This window comes from Mobula hypostoma, chromosome X1 (assembly GCF_963921235.1).
Source record: "Mobula hypostoma chromosome X1, sMobHyp1.1, whole genome shotgun sequence".
In the NCBI taxonomy this organism is placed as follows: domain Eukaryota; kingdom Metazoa; phylum Chordata; class Chondrichthyes; order Myliobatiformes; family Myliobatidae; genus Mobula; species Mobula hypostoma.
Window position 1 is genome coordinate 62,368,222 of NC_086128.1, and position 27,236 is coordinate 62,395,457.

Here is a 27,236-nt window from a genome sequence, read left to right on the forward strand (position 1 = left end):
AGACTCACCGCGTCTGCTCTCAACCTCGGACTGATACTAAGATAGGCATCGATTATCGGAACTTATACTATGTTTTATTAGAACGCAAACGGGCCAAAAAAAAATGCTGTTTTGACAAATGTGTAATCTGACTCCAACCTGCAGAAAGCGAATCGATTTCATTTCATTCCTTTTCTAAATGATCGATCAATCCAGCCTCTATACTGAAGGCCGGTTACTCCCCGCCTTATATTTAAAAGTTAGTTACATTGTTATCTGGACGCAGGATTTTTTAAAAAAAAAATTATTTTGGGAGAATATTCCTTCAAAACCCTAACCAAGGAAGCAATGGGTAACCTGATCCTCATTGGTCCGCCTAGTCACGTGCCGCTGTCACGTGCGCCGGGAGGAAAAAGGGGGTTCTTTTGGTGTAAATCTGGACTCTAATTCCGTAATATATCACCGTACCTCGTAAAACCGACACTGAAACGTCCCGGCCTACAAATCACCGACCAAATTATGAGTTCATTGTACTATGCGAATGCTTTATTTTCGAAATATACGGCCGGAACTTCTGTTTTTCCAACGGGGGTATTTTCCGAAACAACTTCTTGCGCCTTTGCCTCAAACTCCCAGCGGTCGGGCTACGGCTCTGGGTCAGCCTCTTACGCAGCGACAGTGCCGGGTCTCTACAGCACCGCCAACAGCCTTCACCACCAGACCCCGACCATGTACACGTCTCCTTATGGCCTCAATGCGAACTCTTTTAACGTACACTGCTCCTCGTTCGACCACAATATCTCGTCGATGATGTGCGGCGCCGGGGATTCCTGCAAGCAGAGTTGTAGCAAGTCGGAGCAGAGAGAGGTAGACCCGCAATCCGAGAACTTCCGGATCTACCCCTGGATGAAGAGCTCAGGTATGTGGAGAGAGAAAAAAAAGAGGAGTCTCATAAAACGAGACCTCTTAGAGGGACCGGGAATTACTTTATGGCAGGAGGGTGTTACATTCATTCATGGCATTCACTAAACAGCGGTATAAAATTCAAAGGTCTACCCCCACCAGCAATTAAGTCACTGATTTAGATTATATTGCCTCCTTGTTAAAAATAAGAGTTGGGTAAGCGACCATTGAAATACAAACAAGGCAACACACTTCAAAGAAACATTTTTTTTTGTCTCGTACCTTTGTTCTTTCCCAGTTTTAAAAAAAGACAATGAACCAACAATATCCCCGTGAGTCTCAAATCTCCCTTTTAAAAAAATATAAACATATATCTCTGTTTAATCCCCCTTAATCTGCTCCGATTCTGTTTGGCTTCAAAGTTTTGTCTCCGGTTCTCGGGTGCTGTGGATCCGGTTGGAAGAGGGAGGGTTTTCAGGGGACTGTTGGGCTAGCTATGATGAGAGGGATGGCGGGGGGGGGCGTGCAAGAAGATAGCAGACGAAAACCTTTTAAGTATTTTCGAATAAATTCAATTATGTGGGATACACTTAAAAGAGTTCTTGAAAAGAAGTAACCATGAAACTAATAGAGTGTTTATGTGTAACGTTTAAGGTGAGGGGTGTGTGCGTGCGTGTGTGTGTGTGTGTGTGAGAGAGAGAGAGAGAGATTGTGTGTGTGTTTGTGTACATGTGTGTGATTGTGTGTGTGAATGTCAGTGTGTGTATGCGTGTTTGTGTGTGATTGTGTGTTTGTGTGTGTGATTGTGTCTGTGTGTGTGTTATGTGTGTGATTGTGTGTTTTGTGTGTTTGTGTGTGTGTGTGTTATGTGTGTGATTGTGTGTTTGTGTGTATGATTGTGTCTGTGTGTGTTTGTGTGTGTTGTGTGTTTGTGTGTGTAATTGTGTCTGTGTGCGTTTTATGTGTGTGATTGTGTGCCTGTCTGTCTGTGTGTATGTATGTGAGTTATTGTGTGTGTGTGTGTGTGTGTGTGTGTGTGTGTGTGTGTGTGTCTGTGTCTGTGTGTTTGTGTCTGTGTGTGCAATTGTGTCTCTCTCTGTCTGTGAGTGATTGTGTCCGTATGTCTGGGTATGTGCGTGCATTTGGTTGAGGGTGGGGAGGTCGTAGGACTGGGGTGGGATATTGGTGGGGAAGGGTGGAGTGGGGGGGGGGGGTTGGTTCCATCTTAGCACCGGTGTTATACTTGTGCGGCCATTCAAACGCCCCATCTATGAGTGTTTTCTATTGTCCCGCATCCTCGTGAAAATGAATTTAGAATGTGCTCCCTTCCAGCACAGACGTGGCGACGGGGTATACCACAATGCTATGCTTCACGCCAAATTGTTGTATCCATTTTCTAGTTACCTGTCGGCTTCAGGTTACATAACATTAATTTACCAAATCCAGAAATCCAGAGAGCGCTGACGATGTAGTACAAAGATCATTCATCAATAGTTCAAGGCTACTCTACATGTTTTTTTTTTGTTAAAAAAAAACTTTCTCAAAGCTAATTGTAAAATAGAAAATTAAATCAACGTGTTTCTGAATTGCATTCCACGGCAGACCATTCAGACCCATTGGTGCCGTTGAGACAATGTAAATTGTCTTTAATAATGAACACAACTGGTCCAGTTTTCAAATTACACATCAACGCGAACTTTATATTGATTGAAGTCGTGTTAGTTTCCGCGAGCCATATACTGAATCTGTCAATTCGGGGGTAAAATGTTGAAATTAGTGACAACGTCAAGTGCTGGAAGGGTGGTGATGATTATACTTTTAAAGGACCGATGGTACCTTGTTAGTGATTTTGTGTGTGTGTGTTTTGTTTTCTTCTCCCTCTCTCTCTCTACTTCGCTCTGTCTTTCGGTGTCCCTACACGGTCGGCGTCTCCAGCCTCGGACAGGAAGCGGGGTCGACAGACTTATACCCGGTACCAGACCCTGGAGTTGGAGAAAGAGTTTCACTTCAACCGGTACCTCACCAGGCGGAGACGCATCGAGATAGCACACGCGCTCTGCCTCACCGAGAGGCAGATCAAGATCTGGTTTCAGAACAGGAGGATGAAGTGGAAGAAGGAGAGCAAAACCACCAGCCCAACTGACGCAGGCGAAGAAAAGCAAGAAGAATAAAGGGAGGGGTGGGTGGGGGTGTGTGTGAACAAAAAAAAACCTTCTGAAAACCTTAGAGCGTTATCAATGACTTCTTAGCAAATGGGGAGATTTATTCCGCATTTCTTAACATTGAAACAAAATACTACCTAAATCTGTAACTGTTCGACCTGTAGTTTGTATTGTACAGATAGGGGGACTGACCCGAGTCTAGATTGTACAAGTTATATATAGTAATTTGAATTAGGCTTTCTAATGTGGTGCATTGACCGTTACTGTAATTAGCATTAATTTACCACGTGTATTTAAAGGGAAAAATATGTCAGTGACCTATATTTGTTACTGTAATGATGTAATTTCTTGTTAGTAAGTATAGTTTTAATAAGGAGCTGTGTGTAGCCACAACCCCTGTACAGTTCATTGACGTGCGACCCGTATAAAATGGTGTTCTGGTGAACGTGTTGAAGGTCATTTCTCTGTACATTTCTTTTTAGAAGGAAAAAAATATTTAAAAATGGACCATTTATATTTGTTGAGTTTACCCGCTTTACCATGAAGGATGTAAACTGTTCCGTGGAATAAAATAAGGACATTTTTTTTTTCGTTAATATGCCTTCCACTCCCAAGTTTTGTGCTTTAATGCAACGATAACGCTTACCGATAATCAATTAAAACAAAGTAATGCAGAAACGCAGAGGCTGGCTTTAGAGTCATAAACAAAAAAAAACAAAATAACTAGAATATTCATCCTCCATGCCGGATTTTGATACTCGAGTGTTTTTTTATAAACATAAACCTCCTCTCCTCCTTCAATTGTGTAATGGTTCAGTTTAATATCAGAGAACGTATACAACATACAATCTGAAATTTTTACTCTCCGCGGGCATTACTTAAGCAGGAAAAGGCATTTAAACGCAACAGACTTATACAGAAAGTTTATACTTGTGTGTGTGTGTGTGTGTGTGTGTTTATATATGCGAACTGTGGCTATAGCAGTGTCCAAAATAAAGGTTAACATAAAGGCACACAGCGGACAATAGGACTGGATTTGGGGGCCGGATATCAGACTGAATTTGTAAATTGTAACATATCTCGCACGATGCATTTTATAGAATGTGCGCAAATCCTAATTCGGGCTCCTAGTGCGTTAGTTTCCTCGTTAAAATCGCAATCTTTCAGGCAGGAGGGAATATTCTCCGATTTTATGCTAGGAGCGCTGATAAACGGAGTCGGTTGGCACAAATCCTGGCGTGGAGGATTGTAACATTATCGGTGCATTGATGTGCAACTTTCCTACTAAGTATCGATGGCTTTTTATTCCCAATTCTTCTCCGGGTATCCGAGTACATTGCGTTCTGCGGAAGGAAAGGGCAAATTTTAACTTAGTTAGCCGGGTTAGTCTTACTCATCGTCGATCTGGTCCTTATTTTTTGTAATTTAGGATGCATAGGTCGAGTGAACAATCGACCAAGAAAAACTGCGCAGTATTACACCGAAAACACTGTGACTTCACTTAAATGCTAACCGTCAGAATTATAGGGATTACCTTTAGTTGGCGTGGGGAGGAAATAATTAACTCAATGGGAAAATCAGCTTTTGAAATGAAGTCAAGCCGATCTTGTTGAACCAAATGGGTTATTTAATTGTAATTACCCCCGCGCAATAATTGTACGTTACATTTCTTTTCCGCACGAATTCCGCAAATAGCGGGAACGGAGAAGGAGAACGACAAGAACGGTTTGACTTTCGAGAATTATTTTTTTAAATCTGCGGCGGCCTTCCCCCCCCCCCACACCCCATTCCCCCCTCCCACATCTCCTCCCCAACCCCGCGGAGCCACGCAGAATGGGGTTAGGCTTAAAGTGGCGCAGAATTAGGGGGCAAGCTATTTAAATCGTAACATTTTGTTTCGGAAAAGGTTGAAGAATTAAAACCCCCCTTTTTTGTCATTCCGCCTTAGCTGAAAACATGGCGGCGAGGGGGCCGGTTGTTGGTAGTCATGAAGAAATGCAATAAATTCCTTGTTGTTTTATGAAAATTTACAACTTTGTGATAGAACTTTATGAGTGAATCGGTCCTTCGATTGGCCGCTGCCGGTCATGTGGATAGCAACCGTGAGCATGAACTTTTTATGATTTCCCTTGTGAGTACATTGCAGCAGTCTTTTGGCCACCGTACCTTGGGTCGGTTCTGTGTCCTCCTCGGGGCTTCTATAGTGCTTTTTTTTTCAAACTTTCGTAGTTACCATTGGAGCTGAAAACACACACACACAAACACACACACACACACACACACACATACATGCACACACACATACATACACACACAGGCACACACACACACACACACACACACACACACACACACACACACACATACACGCACATATAAAGTAAATGCGATTTCCCCCCCTTTTTTTTGCAAATCTGCCACTTGTCTGTCGGTTGGGAACCTCAGCGGTGGACTCTCGGTGGCGCAAACCTCAGTGATGTGGACGATATCATTTTTCAAAGAGGCTCCAGTTCCGAATTCCCGTGTACATGACAGAGCCATGAAGTCCCCCCCCCAACCCACTATCACCCACCCACCCACCCACCCACCACCAGTCTGCGGGTGCGGGGGCTAACCGACGGCTATCAGTTTGGGACAATACTGTGCGTGACCAAAAAAAAATATCGCGCTGGTTTCAAAGTGAAATGGGGGAAAAACTCGAAACAAAATCACAGACAGCGAAAGGTAAGGTGAACATCAGCACTTTACAACTGGTATATATATATTTTAACATTCGGCTAAACAAACTGTGTGGAGCGTATCACCGGGGCAGGAAGATAGCCATAGAGGAAGCATTTCGATATTTGTTGACGTCAGTTGGAGAATATCTTTGCTGTTTTTCTTTCTTTCTCTGATAAGGCTTTTTTTTTGGGGAGGGGGAGACTGTTGTATGAGGGTGCTGTGGAGGATGTTTCTTTAATTCAAATGGCAGACCTCAGCCTCTGGAGCTAATTTGGTTTCCGTTAGTCTTTCTGCGTTGGGTGTCTGCGGTGCACAAGTAAGGCGTCGGCTGTAAGATGTAACAGTAGGAGAACTGACAAATCTGTGACTGTGCTCAGGGACGAACTCCGCTGTATGGCCATGTTAATTGGGTTTCGAGATAGTTTATCTATTTTTTTTTCTCGTGGGTCGCTCGATACGTAAACAGTTTTATCCCGAGCAGAGCAGGAAAGCGGGACAGTGTGACGCAGAGACGTATTATGATTGTGTTGTTCGTAGTGATATATAGATACAAGTATATTCTTCCTATTGTGCCTGATGGTTGTCAATAATTCGCACTGAGTCGGGAGACGGTGCCGGAGTTACAAATTCGTACCTTCATGCTGTGAGACAGATCTTTTATTTCTGTTTGGGTGCATTAAGGTATCGTCTTGCATCAACAGCGGATGGCTGTAAGACGATATAATGTACGATGGCGTTTAGGTCGCCGTGGTTTACAATGGTCCGCAAGCAAAGCCTGGTAGTTCTGCATTGGTAATATATAAGTCTACTCGGGAATTTTTTCCTCTCTCTCTCTCGCTGTTCTAGAGGGCGGGAGTGGGAGCAGCAGGGGCGGGGAGAAAGCATTTGTTGCTTAATACCGCCACCTTGCGTTCTCATGGACCTGCAGAAGTCGGAAAATTAAAGAGGCAGCAGGGAAGAAACTGTATCCGCAGAATTATTATTTCTTTTCTCTTTTTTTTTCCTGACCCCTCCCCTCAAACAACAACAACAACAACAACAACAACAACAACAACGGAGCTGAGCTGAACAAAAGAAGCGCCGGCGCACGTGCATGGACGCGCGCGTGCGCGCGCTGGCGCGGATACATGCGAAAATTAAAAGGAAAGCGATTAAAATTAACCTTTTAGCTCTATATATTCGACTGCTAGCCCTCCGTGCATTTCAGAGGCAAATTAATTACTCGCTTTCCTCCTATTTCTGACCCCCACCCCCCCTCAACAAAGGAGCAATTCCACGCCATGGAATAGAACTGAGCTCATGTATAAATACATTGCAATTTTTCCACAGTATTTCATACGGGAAAGTCGCAGGATATCGAGGTCTCGCTTCTCCCCCCCCCCCCCAATTTGAATTCATTGAATATTAATGCCTCTCAGTTTGATAGCAGCCATTTTTTTTTTAGCAAATCCTGTTAAGCAAAAGTCCGGGTGGCAGCTCTAAATCCGTTTCAAATTTAATCCGCCTTTCAGGTTTTCAACATTACTTTGCAAACCTCTCTCACTGGAGAGAGAAGGGGGAAAAAAATCCTCATTACAATCTGATATCGGCTAGTGCAATAGCCATGGGCCGACTTTCGCCTGGCCCTAGCTGAGAATCCGTACTACAATAATGTACCAAAGACCCGCTGCTATTTCAAGCGTAACCAAACCTGTTGTAAACGAACTTTTGCCTTTTACAGTCCTACCAGTGGTTATTTTCACCACTACTATCACCCCCACTCCCCTCTCCTTCAGTCCTCGCACTTTGAAAAGAAGATTTTAACGCCCTCCGCGGCAGAAATATGTCGAAATCGAGACCAGAAAGTTAGGTGGCCAATTTCAATGGTCAGGAAGTGAGGTGGAATGGAATAAAAACATGGGTATCCTCTTTAAAATATGACAAAAATATAGCAGCGAAAATTCAAATGAATTATTCATAGATCCTGGGTTCATTTCTACCGTTTGTATATAAATACATTGCAATTTTTCCACAATATTTTCTACGGGAAAGTTGCAGGATATCGAGGTCTCTCTCCACTCACCCCCCCAATTCGAATGCATTGAATATTAATGCCTCTCAGTTTGATAGTAGCCATTTTTTTTAGCCCAGCATTAAGAAAATTGTGGATCAAAGCAGTTATAATCTTATGAAGTTTAGTTCGCCGAGTTTTATAATGCCAGTTCTGTTTCTCTCGGACTCGGTTTAAATAATTATCAGAGGGGAATAAAGCGGACATGGTTCCAGACTTTACCTCGTTCCATTCTAAATAAAATGCAACGATCTTCACACATTCAATCTAAATTTACAGCAGCGTTTGTGATATTTATTTGTGCATGAAGAGGGAAACGGTGGCATTAAATAAAGCCAAATCCCTCTCCACCCCCAAAAAAAACACAACCCCACATCAGTTAGCTATCGATTTTGGCCTCGGTTATTTTATGTACTGAGAGTATTTCAATGATGCTGCCAAATGACGCTTCGTATCTATGCCGCCGCATTTCAAAAACAAGGTGATAGGAGGGAGATATATATATACACACACACACAAGCATACACACGCATATATATAGATATATATTCTATTCTCTGGTGTACACTGGAATTTTGGTTTGCCTCCAGACGCCGTCATTTCAAGAGGGCGTCATTTTAAGGAGTGGAAATGCCTCAGATAGGAAAAGTTCAACCGCTTGCCCCTGCATTGTGTTTACCGCTCTGCTCAAACCAACATGTTTCTAACACCAGGAAAATGCCCGCAACTGAAAATGATCGAGGACCGGGGTGGGCGAGGAGCGGGTTTGGAGGAAGATGAGGAGGAAGATCTTTCTTTAATTTCTGCCTTCTGCTCGCTGTTCAGCTTACGGTTCTTCGAAACAGATATGCTTGAGATCAGGAAGAGTTGCATTCCGGAGGAGCAGGAAAAAAAAAATGCTCCAAAATAAACTCCCTGACACTCTCGTGTTATCCAGTAGTTAAAAAAGACAAAATAATTATGTGTCTATATATATATAATTATCTATGCGCTTCTATATAAAGTTAGAATGGCCCAAACACCATCTGATTTTATATATATATATAAAGCTTGGACTCGGACAGATGGACCCAACATGTCCGTGTATATTTTCCCCCAAAATAAGAACCGTGAGTTGAATAACCCGAGTAAAACATGCGTTGGCATTCATAGAATAATATTCCACAACCTTATCTCTCCCAATCCCTACAGACCCATTGCAAAAGCGATTGCAAGGGAGGGGGAAAAAAAACACACTTTACGAAATTCAGAATTAAAATGCAAAAAAAAACTGTTTTATTAGCACAAGCCTCAGTTTAAGAGTGAAATAGAACATAGTATGGAATGTTGAAATCGGAGCTGCAAACTGATATATGTTCATCAATTAGTATACATCGATTTGTGAGCTAAGCGTGGTTCTACCATCAGCCAGCAGCTTTTTAAGTACGCAAGAGGCAACAATAATTGTGCATTCATTGCTAACTGCGTGTAATAAGTCCCTGATATAGTTCACTTATGTTAAACGGAGCATACTTACATATGCCTACATTTATCAAATTATATATATATTGTATCATTTTATATTATATGTACACAGTACAGTACTTGTCGTTGAAACGTTGCTGTTTTACAAAGGCGGTCGATGTTAACACAAGTTGGGGCGTCAATATATCTTGAGATGTTTTCTATAGTTCTCTGTCTTGCTTTGATGAAAACTTTTCTTAAGAAAGAGAGCCTGTTATTCCGCGAAGTCCCAATGCCTCTCGATAGCGCTTGCTTGCGTTCTGCAGTTGATTCAATTCCCATTCTGTTTTTGGTAGTGGCGGGGGTGTGGGGGGGGGGGATGGGGGGAGTTGCCTTTTTATCCCCCCTTTGAAAGTTTCTTCCGTTCGCCTTTGTGGTTTCAATTAAATATTGGGAAGTTCTCTTTTATTTGTTGTTGTTCAGGGTTAACCCCTCGTCGCCGAATCGCATATTCTTAGGCAGGAGAACTGACTGCAACACAAACAGAATAAGCGACTATCAGGAACTTTTTTTGTGTGCACAAGCCGCCGATACACTGTATATAATCTCAACTCTATAACATGTCAAAAAAAAAAATCGGTTTCCCTAAGTAACTGGAAGATGGCACTCTTAATGACAGTTAAAGACGCCGAAGGCATCTTTAACAACAACAGTCGAAGTTGAAACCGGGTCCCTTTATTTTGGGGGGAAAAAGGACCCCTGGTTGTAAAACCGGAAAGCTATAAAAATGAGTTAATAAGTGATTAGTGAATTATTCTCTGAATCGGAGAATACTGGTTGGGTTTTGTTTTTTCCTCTCTCTCTCTGGTTTTGTTTAGTCTGGGAGAATGCATTGTGTCGTTGTTTACACGGCGCTGAAAGCTGATGTTAATTAGATGCGGAACTTTGTGCGTTTTAATAGTTTAAATGTAAAGATGCGGTGATTTTTATTTCACACCCCCCCCCCTCCCACCCCCTCCCTCTGTCTCTGTTTGGGACTTTTCCCATCACATGTGCCTCTCTCTCTCTCTCTCTCTCTCTCTGTGAGCGTTTCTGATTCACGGAAAGTCCCTCCTGGGTGCTATTTTACTATCAAACGGTATCGCCATTGGTCAGTCCGTGATCAGATGGTTGTATTTCCTTCTGTCCTTTCTGGCACTTGGCCATCCCGAATCAAAGACATCTCGCTAATAGCGCAGGCACTTGGACTAATACACAACAAATCATAACATTGCAAGCCGGCAAATGAGTTCTTATTTTGTGAACTCCACTTTCCCTGTGACTCTTGCCAATGGTCAGGAGTCCTTCCTCGGGCAGATCCCGTTATACTCCTCCGGCTACGACCCTCTAAGACACTATCCAGCCACCTATGGGTCTACGGGCATCCAGGATAAAACCTGCCCATCATCCTCTTACTATCAACAAGCCAACGGGACTTATGGGTGCAATCGAACGTCCTGCGATTACGGTGTCCCCAGTTTCTACCGAGAGAAGGACCCTTCCTCCTGCGGGGCTTCGGCCACCAGCTCCAAATACCACTCACTGGAAGACCCTACGCATTTTAACGCCGAGCAACGCAAATCCGAGTGTGCCCACAACAGAATTTTATACGGAGACCTGGAGGACCAGAAGAGTTCGCTCCCCGTTTATCCCTGGATGCAAAGAGTGAATTCCAGCGGTGGTAAGTTTTACATTACTTTAATGTTTCACTTACTTAATCGAAAATACTTTTTTTAAAGCGTATGTTTACATTGAGTAGAACTAGAAGTGGACATTCATATCATTGCACCCCAATTTTTGTTACAAGAGAATATTTAACATTAAACAATTCCAAGACACTTTAATGCATTTTACTCTGGCGGATTTCACCTGAAATTATAAATCGCCGCTCCTCTGCAGATTCTGGATAATTTAGTAAAATTCAAGGGCTGGTTCATAATATTGACATCTCTATGTGCACAAGGATATCACTATATTAATGTAAACATATCAACCTGCATAAAAGAAGCCGCACAATGCCCCCTTAAAGATTATAATGCTCAGTTTACAAGGCCCATTGGTTAGAACGTCCTGACATAACCCAGGGAGAAGCTACGCCACGACATATTGTCTCAGATTTGAGAGTGCTCACCCGGCAATCTACTAAAAAACACGCCCGATAATGTCCAATATTTTGTTTAAAAATAGGGCATATAAAGCACAGCCTACAACACCCAATATAATCAGTGTGCATCACTTTAAATTTGCATGCTTCTGAATACTTTCCATATTGTGTGTAATAGTCATCTCATGCTTAACGCTGTCCCTTTCTCTTTCCTGCCCTCTCTCCACATTTCTGCCCCTTCAAGCCTCGGCGTTTAACCCGAACGGGCGGCGCGGGCGGCAGACCTACACCAGATATCAGACCTTGGAGCTGGAGAAGGAGTTTCATTTTAACCGCTACTTGACCAGGAGGCGCCGGATAGAGATTGCACACGCCCTTTGCCTCACGGAGCGCCAGATCAAAATCTGGTTCCAAAACAGGCGCATGAAGTGGAAAAAGGAGAACAAGTTACTGACCAACCCGCAATTAAGCGGAGAAGAGACAGAAGAAAAATCTACTGAGTGAAAACCACACATACACACACACACACACACACACACACACAAAACAACAACAAACAACAACAGTAACAAATAGATTGGAAGGGGAACGCTATGCAGTTCTTTATTTAAAAAATATTAAATAATAAATATTAAAAGTTTACATTTTGCTTGGTGTTTCGCATCAGTGCAGATGTGCATTTCTGTATTCGTTGTAAGATTTATTATAAAGTTATGCATTCCGTTAGGCTATCCAGGCGGCCATTGTTTCAGATTGGTGTTAATAGTTTGAAAGAAACACTAGCTGTATTTCATGAATTCTCTATATCTCAACTGAGCGTGTTGCAATAATGTGATTTTTGTTTTTTGTTTTTGCTGAGGTTGATTTCAGCTCTCTAGTTTAATTTAGCTGTATTTTTTTTGTGCACTGTGAACACAACTTCTTTTTTGGGATTTATCTTATGTGAGTGAGTGAGTGTGTGTGTGTGTGTGTGTGTGTGTGCGTGCATGTGTGGAACTGCGTGTGCCTGCGTGTGTAAGTTACACGGTGAAAGTCTAAATATTGTATTTTGGATTGTGTTTTCCTCCCCCCCGTAAACCAAGCGAGGGGAAATAGAAGCAAATGCCTTCAGAATCGAGTTATTTTTTTTTATTTGTGTTTCTCGGTCAAATAAACGTTATTGTGTTTGTAGTGTGTGTGTTATAATATTTTTGGGGAGAAACTGGAGGTTTCCTGTCTGAGGGTTATAATAAAAGTTTTTTTTCTTTAAAAAAAAGCCAATTTTGTGTCCTTTTTAAATTCAGTGATCATATCGGGTGTAAATGCCACAGAGGTTCTAATGGAAGTGAATTTTCAATACAGCTACACATGGCTTATCTGAATCCCGGTTACCATAAGACCGTAAGACATAGGAGCAGTATTGTTACATTCTAATCATAAAATGCTACAAAGAATGTTACAATCTATCACAAAACAAAAAAAAGTTGACAGCTTCCTCATTGTTTTGCTCGTAATTGATTTATCTCTATCCTTTCCCATCAAACCTATTTAAATTTCATTTTCAGTAATCAGCTTCCTCCTTCATTTAAAAAATAATTCTGGACTGGATCATATAATCATTAATCGTTGATTTGTTACTCGAATCTCTAAGATTCGTGATCAGATGTTTTATCGGGGGAGAGAGAAAAGGCGAATGGCTTTGCGGGATTTAACAATTACCTCGCTGGCTTCAATTGTTTTAGTCGCCGTTGCTTAAACATGTGAAGAAGATTTTTTTTCGGCAGCCGTCCATTGGAACGACTACATGTTCCAACAATAACACTGTGTTAAGGCTCGTTTTGAGTCCACCGTCCTCTCTAGTCGCCACTGCAACCGCCCGCAAAAGTAACACAGAATCAGCCTGGCGAAGGTTTAAAGCCTCCCAAAATCGAGCAAAATACAAAATTACGAAAGAGTGCTGAAAAAAATAAGGCATTTCCAACTATCCCCAGGAAGTGAACTCCCTAGGAGGTGAGTTGCATTGCCCTGATCCAGTGAAAAAAGGTCCTACAAAGGTACCTAGCTAATGCGCAGATCAAAACAGAGAGAGAGAGAGAGAAAAAAAATCAGGTCTCCAGAATAATAATTAATATTATCTATCCCGCGTTTGGTTAATTTCAAGAAAGGGACATTAACAGGGAATGGGAGAGGGGATACAGACTGGTTCTGGGGTTCATTTTCTGTAGGTAATTATCTAAAAGTACAGAGTGTACTAATAATAAATGGGCTGTCCACGCAGCCCAGAGTACGGAAGGTAGGGCAGAAATGAAACAATCTATAACTTTCTAAGATTTAGCCCGTGTTTTGCCTTAAAATAGTCCGTGCAAATTTTAAGTAAAAAGTTTTTTTTAAAACTAATCCGATACTTTATGCCTACGAGTTACCAAGGTTGGGAACGAAGTTTAATCTTGTTAACATATTGAAATTGCACTATGGTGGAAATTGTAAGGTTCTCTCGTCGATAGTAGACAAGCATAAGACAGTGACCGGGTACATTTTACTGACGAGTCAAGGATGGCAAGCTTAATTGTTTTTAAATGTATCTAGTCAAAAACGAAATAAATTGCCCCACTCCAAGTACAGCTATAAAGCGTGATTTCCCATTCAATTGAAAGATAATTGAATCGCCGTATTACGCTTTAACATTTTTGATTATTCTTTCGCGTTTTTGAACAAATACACGGTCAAAGATTGAGCAAAACAGGTAACACGACGCAGCAGAATACTGGAAGCTATGATTTTCTAGGTAGGCACATTTTTTAAACAGGGCATTTTTGGGGGGGTAATTTTGCTATTAATGCTATGCCGATGTTAATAGATATGCAGTGACCTTAAATCGCGTGTTTTGACGGAGCCCGGTAGGTGGCGCACTCTGCAAACCTGGCCACCATTTGGAGCCTTGCATTCGCATGGCGTAACGATTCACGGATCGTCATTATTTGTAACCATAGAGCATGAATTACCCCTTGAGGTCATCAGTGAGAATTTACGACTGGTCAACAAAAGCACGTGATTCCGACTCGCACCCCCCATATTTGGCCGCATACATAGAAGCGAACGAAGTACAGTCATTTCTATAATTCATTAATATATCATAAATCGTGTAGGACTGGGTTATAACGACTAACAGCCACAAATCAACCCAAAAAAACCCAAATGAGCTCTTACTTTGTAAACTCATTCTCCGGTCGCTATCAAAATGGCCCGGATTATCAGTTACTTAATTATGGGTCGAGCAGCTCCGAGAACGGACCATACAGGGATTCAGGCACCATGCATACAGGCTCTTACGGCTACAACTACAATGGTATGGACCTTAGCATCACCCGTTCAGCTTCATCTAACCACTTTGGGGTGGTTAATACAGAGAACTCGAGAAGCTATCCTTCAGCTACAGAAACCAGGTTCAGGCAAACAGCGAGCTGCACTCTGTCATCTCCAGAACCCCTCTCTTCTTCCGGCAAGGACACTCACGGAACCAAGGGTCCCCCAGCCGACCCGACTACCTCCTCTAGTTCAGCAAGTAATTTTACAGAAATGGACGAGGCCGGAGCATCTTCAGATGCCGAAGAGGGCACTCAAGCCACCAACAACAGCCACACCAGGACACAGCAAGAGCCAACACAGCCAACCACACCAGAACAGCAGCCACAAATATTTCCTTGGATGAGAAAACTACACATTGCACACGGTACACTTTCATTTTCTGTCTAGTACTCTACAGTCAAGTAATTCTTAGCGACCGATTATCCAACCTGAGCGACACAGAACCTAAGCAATTGTTTTCCATTTGCTCTGCAGAAACTTAATTGGGGATTTTTTTTTTCCCCTAGCAAATTGAATTTAAATCCGTAAAGCACAATTTTAAAACGTGCATGAAATATACCCGGTAAGAAGACCCTTAAAATTCAGTAAATATTGGTATGGTATTTAATGCGGATAAACTGTAAATATTATATGGTATATAGAAATTGGTGACAGAGGCTATGACTTGTATAGCACGGTCACCAAAATAACAAAGAGCTCTGTGCAGTTTCTCTGGATAATCAGTGTTACCGGAATCAATTTTACATGTAGCTATTTGCAATTTAGGGATCTTCTTTTAAAAAAAAGATGCGAACTTGTGTGTGGTGTGTGTGTGTGTGTGTGTGTGTGAGTGTGTGTGTGGTGTGTGTCTGTTGTGTGTGTGTGTGTGTGTGTGTGTGTGTGAGTGTGTGTGTGTGTGTGTCTGTTGTGTGTGTGTCTGTTGTGTCTGTTGTGTGTGTGTGTGTGTACGAGCGCGTGTATGTTGCCTTTGTGTGTGTGTGGGAGAGAGAGAGAGAGAGAGGGGGGAGAGGGACAGAGAGACAGAGAGACAGTATGTTACCAGTATGTGTGTGTGTGTGTGTGTGTGTGTGTGTGTGTGTGTGTGTGTGTGTTTTGTGTGTGTGTGTGTGTATGTGTGTGTGTGTGTGTGTGTTTTGTGTGTGTATGTGTGTGTGTGTGTGTGTGTGTATAATTAGAACCACAGCCGTCAGGACACAGGTTACATGGTCAGACAATGAAAAGAAAAAAAATGATAATTAATAGGAAATCAGATCGGAGAGAATATACTTTAATTTTGACACACCATGTCCGCAGGGGCCCCGGGCTAGGGAAGGTTGGAACTTTAAAGGTCTAGTATTCTGCTTTTTTAAAAAAATGAATCTTTTCGTGGATAGATAATAGAGCATTGGATATATATAAAAAAAAACCTGACTGTGTTTATTAACAGATGGTATGGGTGGACCCGACGGGAAAAGAGCCAGAACCGCTTACACCCGTTTTCAGACACTGGAATTAGAAAAGGAGTTCCACTTTAACAGATATCTAACCCGACGGCGGAGGATAGAGATTGCTCACGCTCTGTGTCTCTCTGAGCGGCAGATAAAGATTTGGTTCCAGAATCGCCGGATGAAATGGAAAAAGGACAATAAGCTGAAAAGTATGAGCATGTCGGCCGGGACAAGCGCGTTCCAGCCCTAACAAAATAGCGGGCAAAACACGAAAGGACACCGCACATCAGTACTGTACAGCCAGACACCGTCCCTCCCCCCCCCCACCCCCACCTCTCTCCCTCTTTCTCTCTCTCTCTCTCTCTCTCTCTCTCTCTCTCTCCCCACGTGTTGGTAAATATTTAAAAAATAAATTACTTAAACTTTTTTTCTGCGCTCCCGCTAACAATTTGTTTTCTTCTGTCCTCCAGTGTACCCCTATAGCTGCTCATTGCTTGTTGCTGTTACACATTTGTCTGTCAGTGAACTGTTGGTGCTCTGTTGAAAAAAAAACGTAGCATGGTCTTTCTTTTGGTGGATTGTAAATTGTCTAACTTATTTATAATTGACACGTTGTACAATTTGATCTTCCTCTCCTCCCCCGCGTCGATAAAATGCTAAAATCTTTGCTCTTGCACTTTCAACCTTCAAATGTGTGTGCATGTATATGTGTCTGTGTGTGTGTGTGTGTGTATATACATGCACACACACACACACACACACACACACACACACACACACTCATTATATATATATATATATATCTTCTGAAATTTCCTATCTATACTGCTGTCCGTGATTTTAAACAACGTGCATATGTGGAAATTCCATGTTGAAAGCTAATACACTTGGATAGATTCTGAATTCAGCCACGATTATTTAGTGAGATATAATGGTTGTAAATAATAGGAAAAAATGTTTATAATGTTACCTAATAGCTAGTCTGTAATGGGACAGAGTGTTCAGTGGCATATTTTGTGTAGAAATCAGCGACGTCCATCCGACACTATGTTGCCAACAAGCTCTCTCTCGCTCTCTTTTTTTTTTGTAATTGTTTGTAGTTCAATGCGAAATAAAGTTCAAAGAAAAGTTTCTCATTACCACCCCTGATCTCCGTGGCGTAATATCTTTACTGTATTGGAACTGTACTGTATCTTTACTTGTTTGGAAGCTGACCAGTTTAAACGCCCTCTTGAACCCGAGGAGTACCTATTGTTAGTCTGGTATATATGGTTAAGGTGTGTGTAACTTCTTGAATATTGCCACGTGCTTTGCGATATCTTGTCCGCCTGCCGTATGCAATGTAAAGGCACATTAGCAGAGCACGCAATTACTTTTCGTTAATTAGCAGCTTTCGATTGCCTCTCATCTTATATTTATAAATATAATTCTATAAAACTGTTCTTAGGGCGGAACGCCGCTCATCTTCCTTCTTCTAAGCCCCGAACGCATTCGAACGGCTCTGAGTTTCAACGCGCGAGTTCAACTTGTCGCGTTATCCTGTAAATGCGGCATTTTGTTCAGCGGTTTGTTACAGTTTGGGATTGTCCTGGCCTTTACTGCAATACAGCATCCCCTGTTTAAATACTACATCAGGATTTTTTTTTTGTAGTATTCGATGCTGTTCATGATTTTTGTTTAAAAGTCTCCCATCTTGATTTGTAGCCCATTCACCCAGAGAGTTATACGGTGGAAATTTTGTCTATGCGATATACTACGCGCTTTTGTTAATTTGGGTGCAACAGGTAACCCCCCCGCCCCAGTTAGGTTAAACTCAACTTACCAAAAGAACGTCCAAGTGCTTATCGATAGTAGAAAAGTTACACAGCAAATATTAGCTCTATCTTGCAAAGTGCATACTCCCCTTCTGTGTCTAACAAACTGCTTATGGAAGAAGCCGGTATGACATTGGGATGTCAAATGAATTGGGTATTTATCGCAAAGTTAGATCGTAAAAATCGCCCATACCGCAGGCAGATACCCCTACTGGCTCTCAAAAGTCACGTGGGGTCGTTAAAGTTAGTTTTATGGTTCTGCGGAGTTGACAAGGTACAATATATTTCACATTCTGTATAATGTTGGTGACGCTGAACTTTATCAAGCTGGGTTTGCAGCCTGTAAGCGCGTAATGTGGACTAGCCTTTCCAGAGGACTCCAGCAGGTCTTCCCTTCAGCAGGGCCTGCAGGCTTTAAAATCTTTACTGACTGCAGTCAAAATTGCTGGAACTAAATGGCTTCAAGTAAGTTATGTGGAACTATAAACCGAGCGCGGGTTGCTTTAGTGTGCAGGGCCCAGCGAAGCTTCCAAAACAGAAAGTAAAATTACTGTAGATTAATTAACAATACTGCAGAAACAAATATATATATGTTTTTTTTCTTTTACTCATGTCTGGGGCCGAAACTGTAAAGTAACTGTAAAGATTTGGCGGTTATTGAATATGTGGGCCTGGTTCCCAGCAACTGAATGTTTTTCCCTCTGCTAGATGCTCCAAATATTTTACCGCTGAGACGTCGGATTGAAGTCGTTTTTGTGTGTCTGTGTTGCTGGGGGCGGGCATACAGTGCGGAAAATAAAATAAAACAGATAGCCTGTTGTTTAAAACTATCTTTGAATTATGTACTTTCTGATACAGCCTCTCCGTCGTTTCTCCTGTAAAACCATTGCCTGGTTGAAATTTCGTTTGTTTGGCATATTATACTGTGCTTGTCGAAGATTTTTGAATTCGGACTGAAGAATAAATTGTCGTGTCATTTAAGTGTGAATTTGACGCGTTTGTCTGCGGGGTGCTGTGTCTTAGGCGTTGGTGGGCGCTGGGGGGGGGTTCGATTGTTAGGAGTGGGGGGATACTCGGCTATGATAGTTTTTCTTCATTTTAGTATTTGTACGCTTCTAATAATTCCGATACCAAATATGACCCTCCACCGCACACCCCCCCGCCTTCCCCCACCGCAGTCCTTTCGTTTCGGCCCTAACTTAGCTTTAAAAATAAATTCAAAGCGTATTTCTCATTTCTAGATTTTTTTTGTCAGTTATGACGCGAGCAATTTAACATCGTTCTTGCGTGGATAAATCTGGCTTTATGCAGCGTGTTTACAGATAAAGCTTAAACGCGGAAATCGGCCTTTTGAGTAAAGGCCTCTGACAGCCAAGGACATCGCTTTTTTTAAAGCTTTTACAACACTTCCTTGCTGTTTTTTTTGGCATCCCAAACGTCCACTGTCTTACCAGCAAAGAAATATTAAAACTATCTCAGGGCTTTAAAGAAAACATATGTTAAACATATGTTTGCTCCCCTGCCATTAGCTGATTTTTTAAAAAAGAGAACAGATAATGGGGGGGGGGCGTCGTTTCAATGCGTCAAAGTTACGTTGAAATCTGAAAGTGGCCATTAATGTCGTTTTACAGTCGCATCCGCACTCACCAGCAGTCCTCTCCCTCCACTCAAACCCCCCTCCCCAACACACACACACACACACACACACACACACACACACAGACACACACACACACAGACACACACAGACACACACACACACAGACACACACACACACACACACACACACACACACACACACACACTCATCCCTCCCACCCCTTTCGGCGCTGAATTGTGCTCGGCATTCACGAATCTTCTTCTCGGTGTGTTGAGTTGGACTAAAGTTGTGTCCCTGGCGCAATAAAAAGAGGAATTACCTGCTAGACTGATTGACACACTCAAGGTGAGCGCGGGGAACAGCAGACTCGTTGGTCTGCACTGCAAAGTCTCAGATAGGTATCTAAAAGTCCGGAGCTGTCTCATTCGCCTCACTCTGCAACATTCATACATGATGGGGTTTGAGACCATAACTTGAACCAAGTGAGAGCGCCATGTTGTTTTTTCCTCTCTGCATCAGTTCGGACTTCAAATGGGAAAGTGGGTCACTATTTAACACTACACCCTCTTCTTCATCTGTCATGTTTTGCTTTATAGACATTTGGCCACTGTATGTGTCATCATTTTGAAATGTGACTCTTATGTACGACTAATTGAAAGTTGCTTCGACTTTTATACGAAAATTTTCCCTCTGGGATTTCAAGTTTAAGTGAGGGAGAGGGAAATAGAGAACTACATCAACTTGTTTGCCTAAAGAGCTTTTTTTATATATATAGCATAAACGTGTGTCCTTTAATCCCACAGTCAATAATAGCCCTAAACAAGTACAAAGACTAACTTCCTATATCATGGTTAGCAATTTTATTCATATACAGCTCTTGTTTTATGTTACAGTACTTGGATTCTGTCACCGTGTCTTTTGTCTAGTAACACTGGACGCATTCACCCTTACTGTACATTTCCTGTCATGCTAGTCTGACGAATGCCTACATATCATGAGGCTCGTTGTAAAGATTATTTGTGCAGTCAAAGGCTAGGATTTTTTTTTAAAAAAACGAAGATACACGAGAGAGAAAAATGATACTTTGACATTTCTCACCAGAAAATGTCAAGATTCTCACCCTGATAATTATTGGCGTGCACAGTCCTCGAATCCGGCAGTCAAGTTTTTAATTCTTGCCGTTTCCGGTGTGTAGTTTGAAGGGGCGGGAGAGGTCAGAATCTATTTTTGGGAGTCAAAAGTTTTCCTTCTTTCAGAATTTCGAAATATTCCCCACGTCTCTCTTTTTAATATATATATATTGCTTTTCCGCGCTGACAGTTAGTGCAATCCGAGGGCTAAACAGGAAAACGCAGAGTTGCCGGAGGAAATAGGTTGTGGTCTTCTTTTCTGGTGTTGTTCTTTGTGTACTGTCCATCAATGAACTGCAACAAGATAGGAATGGACAAGTTGGTTAGTGCGATCCATTTTATCATTACTATAAATATAAATTGCATTCGTGTGTGTTTTTAGACGTAAACAATTCAAGCCTTGGAGTGGGGAGTGGTGGGGTGGCGAGGGGGGGGGTTAACATTCGTACTTATTCATTGTTTCCTTCAGAGGCAAAGTAATCTGCCAATCTCAGAACTCGACGCTTTTCAGGCGAGATGGTGGACCCGGTATACATCTGGCTCCTCACTTCGCTTTACACACACACACACACACACACACACACACACACACACACACACACACACACAAATCCTGAGCATTAGTTAGAAAATGCATTAGTGTGATAGTTTATGATTAGCGTGCAAGAGAGAATTAATGATTATAATCAGACAAGAATCTACTGGCTCTTTAATAGAACACGGTTCACCAGTAAATTAAGCCACAGCTGAACGAGAAAACCGTAGCAAAGTGCGGACAAAACAGAACATCACCCAGCTCCAATCGCGTATATGATCGAAAAGTTTTGTTGGGGCGGGGTGGTGGGGGAGAGGTGTGTGCAGAAAAATATTATTCTAGATGCCAAGGAAGGCGAGTGCATTCGGATGAATTTATCTTACAGATATATTATAATTTATTTTTAGAAATGTTTAATCCATTCTCAAGCGGTTGTAGGTCATTGGATTTTGACGCACAGTCTATAGCCTGTTCTTGTGATCTGCGGTACAGCATTAGTAATTGGGGTTCAGCGAAAGTGCCATCGTTTGTAACCGACACAGCAACCCCCCACCCCCTCAACAACATAGATGTATTTGCCCCAGATACAATCACAAGGCAAATTATCTGTTCCATTGAAACGTTACAGAATCGATACTCTTCCCTATCAGGCTAACAGCAAAGTCTAAACGTCATGATTCATTTTTATCCCTTTGTGTTTCTTTTTAACGTTTTTTTTAGAAGTGGTTTGCATCTGGCGCATTTATGGGCACTGGGTGGGTTTGAGGTTGGAATTGAGGATGAGAGGAGGTGGTGGTGGAGCGGGAGGTGGGGTGGGGGGGGGTTGTTTTGAAACAAGAACAAAAGGCATTAGCACCAACGAGCGATGGAGTCATAAAGGTGTCAGGAGATAATATCGCCGTTTTTAAACATCTAGTTGCAGGCCCGCAGATTTAAAAAAAAGCACTCTGATCTCATGCGTTATCGTTAACTCGTCCCCGTGGCTTCAGCAGTCACTGCTAGGACCCCGTCCCAAAAACACGCGACCTTTAGCCAGACCAGCGCACACACATCACCGTCTAATTAGACGAAACGCGGGTATACGGCGAGATCTTAAATTACAGGCCGCTATTACTTTCGGGCGCATCCACTCCGCATAATAAATTGTCAAGTGAAAGAACAGCCGCAAACTACTGTTTAATTAGTATCAACCTTCAATAGAAACTGGCCTGCCCTCAAAGAAGGGGACAGATCACCAATCAGACCATCCTTTCCCAAGCCGTTACTGGGCCTCCTGTTGGAGATAGACACGGGGTGAGTCTTGAGAAACTACACGTGAGCTGTCCTCTCAGTAATACAATTTAAAACAAAACACAACAGAAAAGGTAGGCTGATATCTAATATTTAGGAGAGGCATTTCATAACGCACACACACATACACACACACACACACACACACACACACACACACACACACACAACAAATCATTTACACGCTAAATTTAAAATAATTGCCGCAAAGTGTAGAACCGTCTCTACACCATTTCCCCTCTCATTCAGCAGCGCAATGCTGTTACTTTAATTGAATTGGATAATTCTTTTTTCATTACATTTATAATTCAAAAATTATCACACCATCCAATGACAAAGATAATATAAAACCTAGTTAATAGTTCCGTCTCTTGGGGGATTTCTTTCTCATTTCTCTCTCTCTCTCTCTCTCTCTCTCTCTCTCTGATGGCCTGTGCTTTAAATTACAATCTCTCCGCTTTTATTAAGCAAGGCGCGTTGCTGCGGGTTTAAACTTCTCACGCAAAACGAGGAAGATTCCGCACCCACACCCTACCACCCACCAAAAAAAAACAGAAAGAGCAAGCCTTTTGCTATTGATAGCCTGCGGGCGGTTCAACGGCGTTAAAACTCGGATTTAAAAAGCAAAATTTGCGATAAAAAAATAAATCGGTCTCGAATCTGGGCAGCCGTTTTTTTCTGACACATGCAACGTGTCGGATTCACCAGCAGAGCCCGCTTCAGACCAAGTTCATAGTCATTAAGTGTCTCCTTCTTACCAGCCTTCCCCGTTGCACTATGAGTCTGGAAGAATAGAGACGGGGGTGGGGGAGAGGACGGGGGGGGGTGCAGTCTGCTTGCTTTCTCCCCACAATTATTTTCCGTCCGAACTTTCTAAGCGCACTGGGCCACTTATCTCTGAGAAACTCACCCTCCCGGGTTGTGTATTTCCCTGTCGAGTATTGGCAGAAAGTCATTCAAACAAGGTCGGTAAGAGAAAGAATCAAATACATACTTGTAAGAGTTCCAACCCAACTTTTCAAGAAATTCCAGTTTCTCAAGGATATCTTTCGATTTCTGAATATATATATATATAGGATAAAGTTAAGCTTAAAACTTGCCTCCCGGCGGGGGTGGGGGAGAGTTGGTGGTTGGTGGGGGGGGGGGGGACGAAACTATACAGCTATACTGTCTGAAGATTGTGATGTTGAAACTGTTGAAGGGAGCTTGTTAGTACAGCATTATAGCTAAGGGGTCAAAAAGTGTAGGGTCAAAAGTTTACGTCGTGCGTGACTTGCTGTTGTCTGCCTCGATAGACTCCGTTCGATGTCAATGGTAAAAGGAATAGTCCTGGTTATCAGCCGAAATGAGGGAAATAACAGGCCGGGGGTGGCGGGGGTGGGGTGGGGGGGTTTACATAGGCAAGTAAGTAAAGATTAAGCGGTCGGCGTAATGTCCAGGGTGTGAAGATTGGAGAGAGAGAGAGGAGGTGGAAATCTTCGAAGAGATGCTGATGGGTGGAGGTGTGTGTGTGTGTGTGTGTGTGTGTGCAAGGTGGGTGGATGGGTGATGGGGTGGGGGTGAGTAGAACGGGGAGAGGGGAGGAAGGGTTAACTACGAAGTATTCTGAACACGACCTGGTGCAGAGCAAAACACAGGAAGGATGAGCCGTTTTCTTTTACAGAACACACTGCATAGTAACGAGAAATCTCCAGATCCACTAAGGGAGGGTTTGCCGTGTGTGTATTATCATAGATGTTTTATATATACATATATATATATATATATATATATATAAGGGGGGGCGGTTGATGCAAATAATTCTTTCCCAGTATAATCGACCTTCCTTTCAAAATAATTTGAGAGTCAAGTTCTATGGGGAAAGTAAAGGCTTTAAATAAAATTAGTAACGGGGGTGGGGGGTGGGGAGAGAATAAATTGTAGGCGCCTTTATGCCAAGTAGGGGACGTAGATGAGTTTACTCTGTCAAACCGATAAGAAATCTTATTTTTAAAAAAGAACCTACATTTTGAGGGCATTTCAAGCATATCTAAGTCAGGAGCTGGGCAGGTGTAAACGAGGAATTCAAGTAGAATTAGAGAAGGCTTTGAAATTTATTGACGAATTGCTTGGCGTTGATATCAAAAAATTAAGCGCAGAGTGAGGACACCTTTACAATTGTATTGCACAGATGACAGAAAGTAAATGTTTGTTCTTGCATTTTACGATGTCCTCGCTTTAGAGGTTTTCTCTCTCTCCCTCTGTTGCTCGCGTGAGATCTCCGGGTGAAATGTATCACTCGTGCCCACTTGCGGAGAAACGGGCAGTTTCGAACGTTTTACTAAAGGGAAAATTGTTGCTTTTTTTAAAAAAAAAAGCTTCCCATAGGTCTTCTATCAAATTTAAAGTGAACTCGACGTTAACCTCCTTTAATTGCCATTATGATTATCATTAAACGATGCCTATATCCTATATCACATTAATTATTGTGACGTGACACAAAATATCTACCAGTTATAGTCCGGCTATTTAACCAAAGTAAATATTTTTAAAAATCTGTCTGCGAGGCAGCCCGTTTCCCGGCGGCTCTGCGCACGGAGCAGGTTTTCAATCTCCTTGCACCACAGTCGCTCTGTCATGAATCTGCTCAAAAGTAAATACACAAATTCCGAAAGCTGGCATGGAACAGTTGTGTGCCAAGCACAACGTCAGTTCTAAGTGCTTCCCATTTGTGCAGATTGAGGGGAAATTCGAATCACAGTCACTTCACATAGCATCTGTGTTGACTTGGGGTAATGTTAGAATGCTGACATCAATCAAGAATACTTGAATGCATTTTTGTTTTATTTGCAGTGCAGCAATAGTTAACCCTTTTAAAAAAAATAAATTAGCATGGATGCAGTTAAACGAATCGATTTTAATGAGCTTGGGCATTGATTAGATTACGTGCATGTGTTATGCTGCTATCTCTTAGATCTGCATTTATAAATCTGCATATATAAATAAATATAGATTTACTGCCAGCGCGTACCTATAAAGGAAGCCGACGCTGTATTATAAACATTACATATTTAATTTACACTCTCTCGGAACTGCAGCAATATTTTCCCTAATGAAATGCTTTGCACCAGATGAATCTAACTGACAGAGCCTCTTACGTAACTTATGTATTACATTCACACCATAGTGCTTCTCCTTTCGTGTCTTATTTCCTGTAATTGAGCAATTACATTTATCGCGTTTATTATATATAAATAGACGTTATATCTTCTGGAACTCGAATCAGAAGATGATAGGCCCTGCCTTGCTGAGCTGTGCAAGGCACAGCCAAAGATGTGCTGCTGTTGCACGCTGGAATATGCATCATTTCAGAATCAGAATCAGGTTTAATATCACAAGCATATGTTGCAGAAACATACAAAGCCTACAGTACAATACAGGCCCCTCGGCCCACACTGCTGTGCCGAACAAGCGCTCAGTTTTGAAATGTCGTGAAGCTTGTTAACTTCGCTCCAGCAGGGCTGTCCAGTACATGATAAAGTTTGGGGGTAGTGGGGGGGGGGGGAGACAATCAGTAAGTATATTAAATAGTTAAATTAATTTAAACTAAGCAGTGCAAAGGCCGATTGCTTTTTTTTAAACAAGAAGTACTGAGGGAGGGTTTAAGCCAACCTTGTCTGCTCTCAGCAGACTATTAAACATGGGAAAGCAGGTGAGAATTACCTGGTATCCTGGGAAATACCCTGCTCAACGTCACTAAATAAAATAACTAATTTGACAACTAATGGGTCTGCTCCCTCGTTCTGCACAACCCACTCCAAGGAAATGGCGGCCCGTTTTTCAATCGAGGAGCTGGCTGCACGAAAATTGACTTCTCCTTCGGTAAAGCTCCGACTTTCTACGCCCTAGTTAAAATCACATTCCCCCTCCACCCCCGTTAAGATTGAAATCTCCACCGCTGCGTGGCAAAAGAAACAAAAAGGCAAGATTTTGAATTTTTTTTTTGCATCGTTTCTATCTTAGAGTGACCAACGCCTGCCAATGCATTTTGCCTACTCTGTCCTGAACACACACACACACACACACACACACACACACACACACACACACACACACACCACACAGGACACCCATCAGGTGAAAATTTAGTCGAATTTGAATATATATTCAAATTTAAGTTCATCGAAACATTTTTGCTGACATGTGCCCAGAGGGGAGTTGTATCGAGTGAGTGGCAAACTCGTTAGTTTTAATTAGCAAGCCTTCTGACGGGTTAAACCAATAGTTTCCAAGAAGACCGATTAATTCGCTGCTATACAATGGTATTCTGCAATATCAGGACTTTCTGTTCGATTTGTGCTCGATCTGAAGGTGATTCAGTGCAATGTTGTGTGGGACATGCACCTGTAAAATCAAGCACATTTCGCATTCTTACAAATTTGTAAGAAGGGAGAGAATGCATTAATTACTTTGCTATTCAAATTGGAAACTGCGATGCGGCGGCCAGGTTGGAAGGCAAGAAATCAGACTTCCATAATAAATATTAGGTGCTCATCAAATCGCGGAACATGTCATGCTTGAGAAAATTTTCCAGGGCCTTAATGCTGCTTTTGGCTAAACTTCTGCCTTGCGATTTTTCTCAAACGTAATGACCTGAGCAAAATTCAGTATGACTGAGGGACCTATCAAATGCTATAGAACTTGTAGAGGGGGA

At 42.2% G+C, this 27,236-nt stretch overlaps 3 protein-coding genes and 1 long non-coding RNA gene across 4 annotated transcripts in view; 3 read left to right on the top strand and 1 right to left on the bottom strand.

Annotated features, from left to right (window-relative positions):
* The first annotated feature begins 379 nt into the window (after nucleotides 1–379).
* hoxb7a (homeobox B7a) lies at nucleotides 380–3,053 on the top strand. The gene is made up of 2 exons (XM_063037577.1): nucleotides 380–898; nucleotides 2,818–3,053. The coding sequence occupies exons 1-2, from the start codon at nucleotides 499–501 to the stop codon at nucleotides 3,051–3,053; spliced, it is 636 nt and encodes a 211-aa protein (XP_062893647.1). The 5' UTR covers nucleotides 380–498.
* Nucleotides 3,054–3,083: 30 nt separating this feature from the next.
* Nucleotides 3,084–27,236, bottom strand: part of LOC134340399 (uncharacterized) — a 28,282-nt gene continuing 4,129 nt past the window's right edge. The window contains exons 2-3 of the long non-coding RNA XR_010016542.1: nucleotides 20,709–21,012; nucleotides 3,084–4,387 (exon numbers count right to left, since the gene is read on the bottom strand). This is a non-coding gene — a long non-coding RNA (uncharacterized LOC134340399). The remainder of the gene's footprint in view (nucleotides 4,388–20,708; nucleotides 21,013–27,236) is intronic.
* hoxb6a (homeobox B6a) lies at nucleotides 10,383–12,616 on the top strand. The gene is made up of 2 exons (XM_063037576.1): nucleotides 10,383–10,978; nucleotides 11,646–12,616. Exons 1-2 carry the CDS (start codon nucleotides 10,543–10,545, stop codon nucleotides 11,903–11,905), a joined length of 696 nt encoding a protein of 231 aa, XP_062893646.1. The 5' UTR covers nucleotides 10,383–10,542; the 3' UTR covers nucleotides 11,906–12,616.
* hoxb5a (homeobox B5a) lies at nucleotides 14,314–17,975 on the top strand. Its single transcript, XM_063037571.1, has 2 exons — nucleotides 14,314–15,110; nucleotides 16,173–17,975. The coding sequence occupies exons 1-2, from the start codon at nucleotides 14,576–14,578 to the stop codon at nucleotides 16,421–16,423; spliced, it is 786 nt and encodes a 261-aa protein (XP_062893641.1). The 5' UTR covers nucleotides 14,314–14,575; the 3' UTR covers nucleotides 16,424–17,975.